Source organism: Corapipo altera, unplaced genomic scaffold (assembly GCF_003945725.1).
Source record: "Corapipo altera isolate COAL_440 unplaced genomic scaffold, ASM394572v1 164, whole genome shotgun sequence".
Taxonomy (NCBI): Eukaryota; Metazoa; Chordata; class Aves; order Passeriformes; family Pipridae; genus Corapipo; species Corapipo altera.
This window is the reverse complement of record NW_020884969.1, coordinates 142,196-156,721: the sequence shown is the minus strand read 5'-3', so window position 1 is coordinate 156,721 and position 14,526 is coordinate 142,196. Positions and strand designations below refer to the sequence as shown.

At 47.5% G+C, this 14,526-nt stretch overlaps 1 protein-coding gene across 4 annotated transcripts in view; it reads left to right on the top strand.

The window, feature by feature from the left end:
- Positions 1-14,526, top strand: part of GATA4 (GATA binding protein 4) — a 30,581-nt gene that overhangs the window by 8,437 nt on the left and 7,618 nt on the right. For 3 of the 4 annotated variants that reach the window (XM_027665050.1, XM_027665051.1, XM_027665048.1), the window contains 2 exons: positions 10,916-11,085; positions 14,373-14,498. In XM_027665050.1, coding sequence (XP_027520851.1) covers positions 10,916-11,085; positions 14,373-14,498 — 296 coding nt within the window. The remainder of the gene's footprint in view (positions 1-10,915; positions 11,086-14,372; positions 14,499-14,526) is intronic. The other variant, XM_027665049.1, reaches the window with a different exon arrangement.

Here is a 14,526-nt window from a genome sequence, read left to right as displayed (position 1 = left end):
GACTCATATTATCATATGTCAGGCTCTGCTTTTGCAGAAAAGGAAGGAGCAACTTTTTTGGACAGGGGAGAGGATGGAAAACTCTGATTCCTTAATGCTGAAATTCTAGAAGAGGTAAAAAACCCCCCCAACTAATATTTGTTAGTTTAAATCCTATGAGTTTCCAAGACAGGCTTTTGGGTCTGCAAGTCAGGGAGCCACCATTATTCAATATTCAGGGAGCCACCAGTGTTTAATATTCAGAGAACCACCATTATTCAATATTCAGGGAGCCACCATTATTCAATATTCAGGGTTTGCAGGGCTGGAGCTGTAAAAAAATCAGTAAGGCTGTGAGCCCCAGACATCAGGACTCCTCTGAATGACGTTTGGCCCCAGATGTCTGAGATTATTTTGGGAAGAGAGTGCTGGCCCCAGGGGCTGGCTGCTCTGGGGACTGGTTGCTGGGAAGTTGGGACATGCCTCGGTGGCGTGGAGCATGAGAGGGGAAGCTGGTTTGGGAGGGGTGTCTCATCCTCATGCTCCCCTGGGCTGGGAGGATGCTCTGGGTCCCAGGCATGGCTGAGGTTTTTATCCGGGGGTTTCCCATGTTCAGTCCTTCCTTACTTCAATATGACAAATCAGTGGTGCTGTATCCTGACCCTCCGGATGTACAGATCTGTCCTGGAGGGTCTTTCCACCTCCCAAAACAAGTAGGACCACAAGCAGAAGGGTGAAATCCCCCTCATATATCCTCCCCTTTGCCTCCAGCCAGGGAAGGGTCTCACTCTGTCAGAGTGAACTGCCTGCCCTCCCCATCCACTTCTATTCCTAAACCCACATCCCAGTCAGACTCTGCCACCTCCCTTCACACAAAATCAATAACAACGGGTGAGCAGGTTAATTATAATCACAGAATAAACGCCACGGTCTCAAAGTTCACTCAACTCCAGCAGCATTTCGAAAATGAGCGGACGACGCCAAGAAACTTTCATTGATTCCTCCGGGGCAGGTGTGGGAGTTTGAACCTGTCCCCAGGCTGATCTTGATTTGAGACCTGCTCAATTTTCCTCCTTATCTCGACTTTCGCCTATCTTATAATGCCTGTTATTTTAGATAAAAAGTCCAATCAATTGAGTTAGAAAAACTGCAAGTTATATGTTGCCCTGATAAGTTCGGTACCTGCCGTTTTATTGGCCTGGGCTGTGAACTGACCTCTGCAGACGCTTTATCGCCCCTTCCTCCCGCCCCTCTTGGGGGCTGAGTTGACTTAACATCCAGAATAACTAATAAAAGAGGAAAAGAGAAGGGCCAGGGGTTAGACAAACTCACTGTCCCCTCTAACGGGATGAGCCATAGTAAACACCTTTTCTGTTTGTCCCTGGCTGGCGTCCCACAGGGAAGCCAAAATCTGGCCTGGCTTATGGTGGAGCTCCTCTGAGTGGGATTTATCAGTGTAACACCTCCAAACTGGAGGCAGAGCCTGTGACTAAATTAGTGAAATTAGAAGAAAACTGGGACAGGCCAGTGCCATCATTCTCAGTCATGGGCTGGACATGTGGAGCCCATTGTATCTCATATATTCCTACACATGGTATATACATGTTTTATGTTCATAAAATGGAGGCTTTTAATGTATCACATATGTTTTACATATACAAAGTGAATTTTTAAAAATATATGTGTGTCTGTGTGGGTTATGTTTGTGCACATATGTATAGATATAAATGCACACATGATTCTATATGTTCTATATAGTAATATAATAATAATAATTTTAATAGCAAAATCAGAGAGAATTGATTGGAGATGATTCTTATCTTGTTACAAAGGTATTCTTAAGGACACTCCTGGCACCCTTGCCCTTGGAAGGGGGGTTGGAACTACAAGATTTTTAAGGTCCCTGCCAACCCAAACCATTCTGTGATTCTATGGCATGGCATATATGTATATATATATACACACACACACACACATTTAATAATAATAATAATACAATTGACTGTATTCCTACAAGAAGGATCTTGCCCATTTGACTTGGATAAATGACTTTCCTTCTGATCTGCACCAGCCTGGGAAAAAAGCCACCCCAACCTTTGAGTTTCTGGAGCTGCAGAAATGCGGGTTGGAAGATCTCTAGTCCAGTCTCCTGTTTGAAGCAGGACAACCACCAGCAGTGGTTGAGGGCAGTGGTGACTTCATGTGGATGAGGCTTGGGAATGCCCAGGGATGGACGCTCCCCCAGTTCCTAAAGAAAGCCAAACAGACCACGTTCTTCAATCACTGGTGGTTTTTGAGGTTGTCCTGTGCAGGGCCAGGAGTTGGACTTGATGATCCTTGTGGGTCCCTTCCAACTCAGGATGTTCTGTGACTCTGTATCAGGGCTCCTGACACAGTCCGAGCACAGACCACCTCAGCCTGACCCCAGCATCTCCTGGTGCAGCTCCTGGAGAGCAGCTTGGATGTGACCACTGCAGATTGGGGTCTCACTGGTTACCCATTGGTAACCAGTGGGTTCACTGGTTACCCAGTAACTGGTCCAGGTTCACCAGTTACCCTGTAGCCATAAGGCCAATTCCCATGGCTCAGCCACAGAACAGCAGCTTGGCATGACTCCACAGCACACCTGCTTGTGGTCCCCTGTGGGTTCACCATGTACAGCAGCATGTCAGCCGTGATCCTTTACATGTGCTCGACTTGGGAACAGCTGCCCAGGTGGGATCATGGAATTGCAGATCCCAAGCTTTTCTGATCTTCTACATTTTTTCCCCACTGTCCCTTCCCTGAGGTCATCAAAGAAGAGTCTCTTGTTGGACAAGTCCGTTTGGAGATGGGTCATATTTCAAGGAGGATAACACTGAGGTTGTTTTTCCCTAGTCAAAAGAGAGAAAGACCATTTCCAGATGCCTTCTGCCAAGCAGACCTCAGGCTGTGGATGGCCCCATTCTGCCCATTCCCTGGGCTCTCTGTGCTAATCTGAGATTTGTTAAAAAATATTTGGACAGTCGATAAGCAGAGGAATCTCCTGTTTAACAGAAGAGCCCCAGATATTTACAAGTGTAAGAATTGTAAGTACGAGTAAGGAAGGGGAGGTCACCTTGGTGGGTGGGATCAGGCCTGAATCCCAGCAGAAGGAAACAGACCTTGGAGTTCACTCAGGCACAGCCTGACAGTCAGCAGAAGTTGCTTTTGGACACCAGGTTGCTATCAAAGGGGTGGCCATGTTCCAACCAAAAGACCCTACATCCTTGGGGATGTTTGCATTCCTGTCTCCTGTAGAGCAAGCTGTGCACCTTTGGGATGTGGAACGTGGTACTTCAGTGTGGAGGTTGACTGTCCCTCCACTCAGCACTGGTACAAACATTGGGATTGATGATTCAGGGTCTGGTGGTTCTGGTGTGCTGGAGAGCTGTGAGTGCTTTTCCAAGCAACCAGGTTGGCCAGTCCCCAAGGACCATCTCCTGCCCCTTCCTACAAAGAGTTTGTTAAGATGTGATTTAGAGGCATTCGGGCTGTTTCCACCCACCCTTCTTCCACCCATTTCTTGCCTCCATACTTATGACTGTGGCCTTTGAAAGCTGTCTTCTTACCCCCCTACAGTTTTGCTCCTTCTCATAGGGGAAGAACATTGCCACAAAGAGATGAAAAGCGTTGTTCAAGGGAATCTTATTGCAGAGTCAAGACTGAACTCAAAGCCAGGCCCAGAATTTGACCAACTGTGTCCCTCTTGCACATGATCTCAGCTGGTCCTTTGGCTGCTTCTACCTCCAATGTCCTTCAAATCGGAGAAAACATATCCATAAAGGAAAGGAGTATTCCTGGCTGCTGGCAATGGTGTGTGCCACAGACCTTGGCTTGCCTCAGGCAGAGGAGGGAATGTTACAGGGGAGGGACACAATGTTCCCTTTGCCTTGACGGGAAACATTTGGCCTGGGAAGGATTGCACAGGAACAGTCTCTCCGTGGTGTTTCACAAGGTGAGGGAAAATCAGTTTTCTTTGCCTTTTAGAAAGCCAGACTGGAAGTTGAATGTTTCATCAGCAATCAGTAGGGTCTTTATGTTTTCAGAGGGAAAACTGTTGGGTCCAGGCAGCCAACTGAGTACACAACCATTTTCTCTACCATAGACGTGTCAGATAAACCCTAAACCTTTCTGGGACAGCACCAAGCCATTTCTGTGCAGCTGCACAATGGTGCTTTTTGCTTGAAACCATATTTCTGGCTAAGTGTGGGGAATTTACCTGTTTCTCCACTTCCTGCAGATCATCAATCATACAAGTGATGCCTTCTGTTAATCCAGAGCAAGGGAGAGTAAGGAGTCACATTCCACCAGCACCCAGACAGTTTGGGCACTACTCAGACAGGCACTGTTCTGCTCTCCCTGAATCTGGGTCTGCTAGTCTCTAAAATAGTGGGGCCTTGGATGAATTTCTCCCAAATTCTGTCAGAGGGGAAACAGGCAGAGAAGAGGGAGGTGAAAAAGTCAGTGGGCAGAACCTGTTTTTACAGAAACACGCTCAACTCCATTAGCTCCATTCTCAGCTTTCTGATCCCAGCCTATGTGCTGAGCTGATGATGTCTCAATGGACAAAGGACAGCTTTCCTTTGGCTCCCCCACACATAAATTTGGGCTTTTTTATTTACAGTCAATCCCTGCTCTTCCACTTTTCCTTATCCTTGTTTTGCTGTCACCTTCCTTTCCAGTTCAGCCCTTCTCCACCACAGTCTTGGACAGAGCAGCACTTTTAACTGCTGTGATCTGACCAGAAACATTTTGGTGGCTTTTTTCCCCTTGAAACTTTGGCTTCTGGAATTGTGTAATTTATGGGAACATCTCAACCCATTCCAAAGAAATAGATGTGACTTTGAGCTCCACTACCTGAAGCAAAACACTGATTAAAAGGAGCCTGAAAGGCTTGTAGTGTAGGAATGGTTTCCATACCACCACTTTTTAATGGAAACGATCTTGGGATTTGGGACAAAGTAGCTGGGAATGCTGAATCCTTTTCCCCTTTGCCATGCTGTTGCGGCTGTCCCCTGAAGCAGAAGGTGAGGGTGTCTTGGATGGAATTCCAGGGTGTCCACGTCCTTTGCCTCAGCTGCGAGTGCCCCTGAGAGTCCATTTGGAATTTGTGTATACACAGGATCGTGGCTCTCACCTCTTATCATAACAAATTGTTTTAGGAAACTGCTTCTCTGCTGGGAAAACTGCTCTCAGGGTCTGTTTAGAGCCTGTAAGTGGCCTGACTGTGTTTGAAGGACAGCTTCTCCTTTGTTGAGTTGCTTCATTGGGTTGAGAAGACACTTCTGCAGGGGGAAATGTTGATATCAAATATCTCTCCAGCTGTAAACAAAACTCCAGTGCTGTATTAATGGAAGCCTCTTTCCATTCCTCTTCACCCAGAGGGGGTGAAGGCAGGAGGGGGCTGGAGGGAAGAAGAAGGCAGACAAACTCATTGCTTCTCATGTGGGAGGATCTGACCCAAACCAGTGCAAGGAGGGCTCTTTGTCCCCTTCCAGAGGCTGATTTGGGAATAGAAACTTATGAACTGGGTGCTGACTCTGAGCTGAAGGATTCAAAGTCCTTCCTTTTTCTGTTTTTATTTCTTTGGGTCCTGATTCACCAGTTTTATGTGTTCAAGATGACCCCTTCATTGCTAACAGATTTCTCTGTAGAGTCATGGAATCCCAGAACGGTTTAGGTCGGAAGGGACCTTGAAAATCACCTTGTTCCAACCCCCCTGCCACAGGCAGGGATACCTTCCACTAGACCAGGTTACTCCAAGCACCATCCAACCCAATCTTAAACACTTTTAGAGGTGGATTGTTCAAAAAAAGCCCAAAGATCTTGACCTAGGAGTGGGCATAGTGTCAGGCTGGCAGAGCTGGGGTTTTCAGAGATGGTGGAAAGGCCTAGAGAAGGCACTTCAAGCCTCTCCCTAGAGTCAAACCCTGGCCAAGCTCCCTCTGATCCCCAGCTGACTTGTTGCAAGAGGATATCTGGTTTTCCTGACTGGGAAGACAAAAGTCCTCAGGCTTTGGGTGAGCCACGTCCTCGATCACAGAGGCTGTCACAACCTTCCTATGCTGGGAAAAGTGCCTGTACGGGTGGGCTGGCTGTGCTCAGATCTGCTCTGTTTTTGATCCCAGCATTGTCTCTAAGGGTTGATCCCTTCGGACCTGGAGGTGGATGTGAAGGACCCCTCACAATGATTAAGAGTCATGAAGGACCATATCCAAGAATTCTTTTTTCCTGCAAGACCCCAGCACCCCACTTAGGAGTTGCTCCTGGCTCCCTGAGGACTGAATGTCCCATTGTGGAAAGTATTTCTGACATGAGTGTGCTCAAGGTCTCACCCAAGATTAGGAGGCTGTTGTGCAACACACAAGTGACATTTCCTGCCCTGGGGACCTTGCAGTGCCCATAAACTGTAGGTGTGAGGGGAAAAAATCTCCTTTGACACAGCAAGATGATGACCAGGATAGGGATGGGACACAATCCGTCCTCTCCGCTGGTCATTCAGAGACATTTCATGATCTGCTTTCACGTGACAAGCTCCTTCATTGACTAAAGGCAGGGTTTTATGAAGAATTAAGCAGAGGGCCATCAGCATTAGTCAACACCAGGAGCCCAGCCCATAAAATGATCCAAAGACTGATATTATACAAGATAAGGGCTCTACAAAGGCACGTGGGGGAGTTCAAAGAGGAAGATGAGGCCACTCAGCAAACACAAGGCTACTCCAGCCATGAGCTGGCGTCCTTCTCAGCCTGATCAGCAAATCTTATCCTTCCCTCAATCCTGTCCCAGTGCTGGCCATACCTGGCTTTGGGAGAGGGAGTAAATCTTTCCAGCAGAAAGGTTGTTACAGAGGTCACCGGATGGACCCATAAATCTCCATTATCAGGCAGCGGCTCCTGTGCCACGGGACGGAAATTATTGCCCTGAGTGTGACTGGGGGAGCCTTTCCTTCCCCCCTCATTGTTCAGGGCCCTCCGGGAGCCGCTCGGGCAATTTGCTGCCTGAATAAACGTTTCCTTTCCCGGCTGCTAAGTACAAGGAATAAGTGTCAGGAGATCTCATAATGCCAGGATTTAGAGCTCCAGCCCCGAGACAGAAGCCAAGAAAACACTTTGCTGCTTTTTCCTGGGGAGTCTCCCTAATCCCCATTATTAATAACAGTGACAAATTAAACAATTAGTGCACTTGAAGCCCAGTGACCTCCATGCCCAATATAGCTCAGACTGATGGTGCATCCTGGTTCCTGTGGGCTTGGAGCCCTGGGAACATTTGGGTTTCCTAGGTCTTGGACACCCACCCACATCAAACCACGTGGGTTGTGGGTCTTCAGGTGATATCTTCTCATTATTTTGGAGACCCTCAGGTTTTTGAGAGCAGGTGTGGCCAGAAGGACAGCTCAGAAAACTCCCCTTGAAAACTTCATCCCTAAATTTAGTGATGCCGTGAAATTATATATATGTATATAATTTTGTTGAGAAAGAAATCCAGTCCCTTGTCTTCCTTCTTTGGGGCCCAAACACCCTTTGTTAATTAAAGGACATGCACTAAGCCCAGGCCATCTTCTCTAAGCCAGTATCCAGCAGTGTCCAAGACAATTCCTTTGCCATCCTCAAGCTCGCTTTGGAGCAGGTGAGGATATTTTTCCTCCAGGTGGTATCTCTGGAGGTCAAGGAGCTCTGAGAGGGCTCCAGGAATGTTTTTAATGAGGTTGCACTCCGTGGATGTCATCTTCTGACTCAGCACAGGGTGGTGCACGTAGGGGACGCACCCATCTGATATGGCCCCATGAGGGCTGTGATTAGGGAGAGCCACCCATTGCATGGAGCCTCCGTGTGCCCTGGGAACAAAGTCTGTGCCTTCCCCATCTGATTCCTGTTTATGAACACTCCCAAGGATCACCTCTGTCTGCAGCTGAGAGGGAAAATTGCACAAATACTTATTATTGTTACTTCTTCTTCTTCTTCTTCTTCTTCTTCTTCTTCTTCTTCTTCTTCTTCTCATTATTATTGGAAGATGACAAAATTAAACCAGTGAAAGTCTGGATGGGAATCTGAGTAATCTGGTCTAGTGAGCAATCTGCCCATGGGAGGGGGTTGGAAGGAGATGATATTTAAGGTCTCTTCCAAACCAAAACTTTCTGTGATTCTATGTTTCTATGATTCTATGAAAGTCCCTCAGGAGAGAAGTTCCAGTTCAAATCCCACGTAAACTGAAAAAAAAACCCCAAAACCAAACCCACCAAAGAAAAAGGGAAGAATACAGCTCAGACAAATACAGATGGGAAAGGAGAGCAAGTCTCACGACTGGTTTGTACTGGTGTTTTGGATGTCTGATGGCAACCAACAGTGAAAATAATGTGGGCAAATTAGCTGGGTGCCACACAAACTCTTGGGAAATAACACTCAGCAGCAGATTTGATTATTTTCAGAAAACAAGAGACTTACACTTTGCCTGGTTTCTACTCCACATCCTCTTCTTTTTTTCCTAAAAACAGAAATATGCCCATATTTGACATTTCTTCATATCATATTCATTTTCAGAGACCTTCTTATTGAAGAGCTAGTCCAATTCTTAGCATTTCTGAGAGACATTAGGAATTTCCTCCTTTTTATTTGATTAAAAACTTCCATATTTTGTTTTTCTGGTGGAGAAAAGTCCAGGAAGGATTGCATTTTGTAGTTAGTCACAGACACAACTCAAATCACTCAAGTTTCAACTGTTACCTCTTGATTACCTCTGCTCTGCTAAATTCTCCCTGGATTATGTCCGCAGTTCTGTACTGAATTATTTTCAAAGAAGAAGGGATTTTTCTCAGAGGACAAAAATTACTGTTAAAATAATTTGCCTTTTTCTTTGGAAAACAATGATCAAAAACCTCAACAACTTCTAAGATGAAAAAAAAGATAGTGAATGTTTTCCTTTCCTGAGATTTTTCAAGGAAACGAGTTCTTTCCTGACCAGCTGTTCCAATCCCTTCTCTTTTCAAAGGGAATTTATTTGATCTAGATTTTGGCTGTAACTCAATTGCCATTTTAAAGGGGAAAACGAGGCATTATGGTTGTGGTATCACTGAATCCATGTGGACAAAAATCACCTGGAGGGATTCCTATCTCTTTGAAACCACCAGAATTGCTCAAGAGTAATTTTCCCAAGTTGCTGAGAAGGTATTGGATTCCTGCTTTTCTGACTCCAGAGCCCCTTGGATACACTCATGTACTGCTTTCTACCATTTCCTCATGGGCACATGGTGTAACCTCTCAGAATTTTTAGCCTGGTTTTCTAGGGAGAATCAGGCTCCTGTATATCTTTTTCTCTGGGTCTCTGTTTACTGGCGCCACTTCATTATTTTTTTAATCCTTTGGCTCCTCCATGGTTATGCAGTTTCCTGCAGATTTTCCAAAAATAGTCTGGGTAAAAGAGAAAATAAGGCTGATGTCTGAACATAACCCCTGTTGGATATCAGAGAATCCACTTGGGGTTGAGACACAGCTCGGAAAGAAGCCAAATTTTGTCAGTTTGCCCCTGGGGGAACTACTGTCTTCCAGCAGGAAGCTGAGATACTCATATAACAAGCAGGTGGACAAGCACAAAATATAGTGATGTTCTTGGTTTCTTGAAGGCTTTGTAGGGAAGGGTGAGCTGACTTGTGTCTTTCCAAATGATGGTGCAGTCGAGGTGGGTTGTGCTGACCTCTGCATCGCCTTGCAGATGATCTGGATCTCCCACAGTCAGAGGGAGATCCAGCCCAGGGCAGTTCATAGAATCCCAGAATGGTTTAGGACAGAAGGGAACTTAAAGATCATCTCGTTCCAAACCCTATGCCATGGGCAGGGACACCTTCCACTATCCCAGGTTGTTCCAAGCCCTGTCCAACCCAGCCTTGGACACTTCCAGGGATGGGGTAGCCCCAGCTTCTCTGGGCAACCTGTGCCAGGGCCTCACCATCCTCACAGGGAAGGATTTTTTCCAACCCCACTTTCTGTCAGAGTGAAGACATTCCCCCTTGTCCTGTCACTCCAGGCCCAATTGTCCTCACTGTCATGTCACATCTGCAGCTGAGCCTGGTGCAGGATGAACCAGGAAGGTGATGGGTGAGTGCACCAAGCCCTGGATAGTGACATCAAGCACGATGGAGATTTCCATCAAAAGCTGAGCCTCTGACACATATTAATGCCCAGTGATGCCTCTTATCTGTCAGCCTGAGCTGGGGTTAGAATCACAGAATCATGGAATATTTTTGGTCGGAGGGAACCTTAAAGATCATCTTGTTTCAACCCCCTGCCACGGGCAGGGAACGTTCATGTTGCACATGTGGATTTGTGTAGCTCAGGAAATGCTTCTCTTGCAGAGAACAGGGAGGAGGCACTTGGGGAAGGGCTGGGAGGGAGTTGGGATGGGCTGGGTGAGGAGCATTTCCATGGGGGAGCAGAGCACACGGCACAGCTTTCCTGCCCCACTGAGATGCTCTGGCAGCTCTTTGATGTCAGAGCAGTTCTGCTCTGTGGGTCCAGGCCTGTGTTTATCCATGGTCACAGGAATTTGTCTGGATTGTAAACACGGCTGTTTCCCTGTCCCAATCTGTTTGCCCTGGCTATATCCAGTCCTGAAAATTGGATAATGTCAGAGCAGAAGGGAAGGTTTCTATTTCTGTCTCCCAGTATCCGTGTCCCAGCACATCCCTGCTGCCACTGAAGTCCTGCAGCCAACACTGTATGGCAGGGAAAGGAGTCCCTCTTCCCAATAACCCTGAGGGTTTCCTTGGGAAAGGAAGAGCTGTTTCTTGCAACCTACAAAACCTGAATGTTTTGTGATTTCTTAAAATGTCCTTTCTGGGCTAAGCTGAGAACCCAAGCAGTAATTAAATGTATGGTCACCTAATTAACGGAGTGTTTTCCCTTCTCTCCTGCCATGGCAGCAGAATTCTTTGACGATTATTCTGAGGGACGAGAATGTGTCAACTGTGGGGCCATGTCCACCCCGCTCTGGAGGAGGGATGGCACGGGGCACTACCTCTGCAACGCCTGTGGGCTCTACCACAAGATGAACGGCATCAACCGGCCCCTGTTCAAACCCCAGAGGAGGCTGGTAAGTCCTGATCACACAGTGTGTGTAGGGTGAGGATGAGGCACAGACCTGGGCTAGCTGGAGGTGACAGCGATGTTTCAACTCCTTGGGCCCCCATCTGCCCAACTTAGGTGGTTTTGGTCCAGATTTCCAAAATAAGTCAGATTTTCTTGTGCTTGTGACACTCCAAGGCCTTGTGCTGTCCAGACCAGTTCTCCAGGCACTCAGGCCAGGCAGTGGAAGGGACTGTAGGACAAAGAGCAGTACTTTGGTGTTGATTTAGTAACAGCCACTCTTTGCTGTAGTATCCCTCTTACCTTTAGGGTCCTTATTCCCTGGTCACTGCTGGATGACTCCTCTTACTTCCTGGTGACTGGACACCTTTTCTGGATACCCTGCTCCTGGCTCCATTGGTTGAGCTGAAACAGAGCTTGAGGGGCAGGTCAGGGTATCCCAAAATCTGTGGACTCAGGGTGGGATAAGCACGAGGAACCTGGGGGACAAAAAGGTTCATCCTGGAGAAAAAAAGGCTTTGGGGTGACCTAATTGTGGCCTTCCAGTAACTGAAGAAAGCCTACAAGGAAGATGAAGAGAGACCTTTTACAAAGACATGGAGTGACAGGAAAAGGGGGAATGGCTTTACACTGACAGAGAGTAGATTTAGGTTAGATATTAGGGAGAAATTCTTGGCTGTGAGGGTGGTGAGGCCCTGGCACAGGGTGCCCAGAGAAGCTGTGGCTGCCCCTGGATCCCTGGAAGTGTTCAAGGCCAGATTGGACGGGGCTTGGAACAACCTGGTCAAGTGGAAGGTGTCCCTGGCCATGGCAGGGGGCTGGAACAAGATGAGCTCTAAGGGCCCTTCCAACTCAAACCATTCTGGGATTTTATGAGCTTGACATTGATATCCTGTCTGTCCCTGCCCATTTTGGTGAGGGACCTTTGGGAAGGTCTCTGTGTTCTCAGGGACACGAGTCTGTCACAACCTCAGGCAGAAAGGAGCCACCAAGGCACCCCTGAGAGCCCGTTTTCCCAGTCCTTGTCTTCCACGAGGCTCCATCCCCGCCCTTTGCGTCGCTCAGACCTGTCTGTGCTCAAACCCAGCCGTCCCCTGCAAGCGTCAAAAATGCCACCGGCAGCTCGAGCGCTGCCACCAACCACAGACATCCAGCGCCCTCTTGTGAAAACCCCTTCCAGACACTGCACCGACCGATCCAGGCAGGATTTCGCCTTGGCACCCAGGACCTTCCCTCTCTCATTTCCTGGCCTACAGATTATCTGTGTGGTCAGGAATGGCCCATTGGGTATCAGGGTTGGTCCTTTACAGCAATGGATCTCTGCACAGTCTCGGGATAAGGCTTGGAAAACTCCATAAGAAATATAAATCCATGAGTTGTGCAGATCCTTATGTGCACTTTTGTCACTTGGCTGGGCAGTAGGCAATCTGGAAATCTTGCAAAAGTGGCCAAATTTCTGCTTTTTCCTCTAGCATAGAATTTCCATGAAGAAAAGGAGGACATATCTCTGGATGCAACACAGGGGTGTGGTGAAAGTAATGCCAGCTGATCTGCCTAAATAAATATATTCAGTGCAAGTGACTTGGTTTAATCTGTGATTGTGTAATCCAGTTTTCTTGGAGACTGAGATATTCCAGAGAGCCCTGCTAGGGGAGATCTTTGCCTTTGCTGCAAGCTCTCTCTTAAGCTCTCACTCCACTTATGATCAAAGCTAAAACATGGTGAGATTACAACTAAAGTTTGGTTTCTATGCACCAAAGGGGTTTCCAGCTTTCAAAGTCTTAAAAAGTACTCTGAGTTTCAATTTTTTCTTGTGTTACAGCTGTAGATTAACTGATCCTATTTAATAATGAGGGAGAAGACACGGAGAAAAAGCTGTGGTAAAGATCACACAGAGGAAATTCCTGGTAGCTGCCAGGTCCTCACTTTCCAGGCTTTCACCCCATTACACAGCTGCCAGCTGTGCTGTTCATGGCTGCAGAGCTGGCTGGATGTTCAAGACCACCAGATTTCCTCCCTGTAGGCTCCTCTTCACGAGAACAGACATTATCACACAGCTCTCATCCTTCTGTTCAGTCCCAAATTTATCAGCAAGCAAAGAGGGAATTTGACCCCTGCCCATTCAGACTTTATCCTCAGCCTCTAAGAACTGAGCTTTGAAGGATGCTGGGAAGAGTCAGGAAGGTGTGGAACATGTGACTTTTTCTTCTTCCACCTCCCACTCAGCTTCCAAGCTCAAACTTGTACTTTTTATGTTTTCAAGCTCATTGCTTTCTCCTGTGGCCTTTTGAGCCAAACCAGCTCACCCAGAAAGGGAACTTCAGAAGGCCTGTTCCCTGCACATTAGTGGGGATTCCTATCCATTATCACATTGACTTTTAAGAAGACAATGCTGCTGGAAGCTCTCTTTTTCTTATCTTCCCCTCAAGTCACATGAGCTACATCACATAAAGCCAGAAAGGAGTATGTAACATTCATGGCATTGAAAATATTCTCTTGGGATAGCCATGATGCCTGGAAAGTGAAGGGTTTGGAAGTCTGAAAGGGTGGGACAGTCTGAGAGCCAGACACCTTAGTGTAGGTGTGTACAGGTGTAGAGGATCTCCAAGCTGCTACCAGACCTGATGGAGGTCTGGACCTCTGTTCAGATGATGTGTAATTCTGGAGAAAAGGAGGCTCAGGGGGGACCTTCTCGCTCTCTACAACTCCCTGACAGGAGGGTGGATCCAAGGGGGGTCCAGCTCTGCTCCCAAGGGACAGGACAAGAGGAAATGGCCTCAAGCTGTGCCAGGAGAGGTTCAGGCTGGGCATCAGTAAGAATTTCTTCACTGAAAAGGTGGTTAAGCATTGAAAGGGTCTGCCCAGGGAGGTGGTGGAGTCCCCATCCCTGAAGGTGTTCAAGAAACTACTGGACATGACACTCAGTGCTCTGGTCTGGTTGACAAGGTGAGGACCAAAGGTTGCACTTGATGATCTTAGAGGTCTTTTCCAACCTAAATGATTCTATTTTATGTCTCTGGCACCATCTGAGATGTGACAGGACAGCTGAGACGTCCTGGCAGGCAGGAGGCAGTGGAAAGGCAGTGGAGCAGAAGCCGTAAGGCGAGAGAGGCAGCAAAAGGCAGTTGTGTCACCCACTGCAAAAGGCAAGACAGAGGAAAAAACAGAGAAATAAGAGAGGCAAGAGGAAAGGAAAACCTAGGGCATACTGGTGTGAGCTCACTGGGATCTGGGATGCTGCTAGTGGCAACAGGGGAGGGCTGATGAGTTTTCTCTCTCTGCATCTCCCCGCAGTCGGCATCTCGCCGCGTCGGCCTCTCCTGTGCCAACTGCCACACGACCACAACCACGCTGTGGCGCAGGAACGCCGAGGGAGAGCCCGTCTGCAATGCCTGTGGACTCTACATGAAGCTCCATGGGGTAACGTGGATCAACACAGTGATTTCTA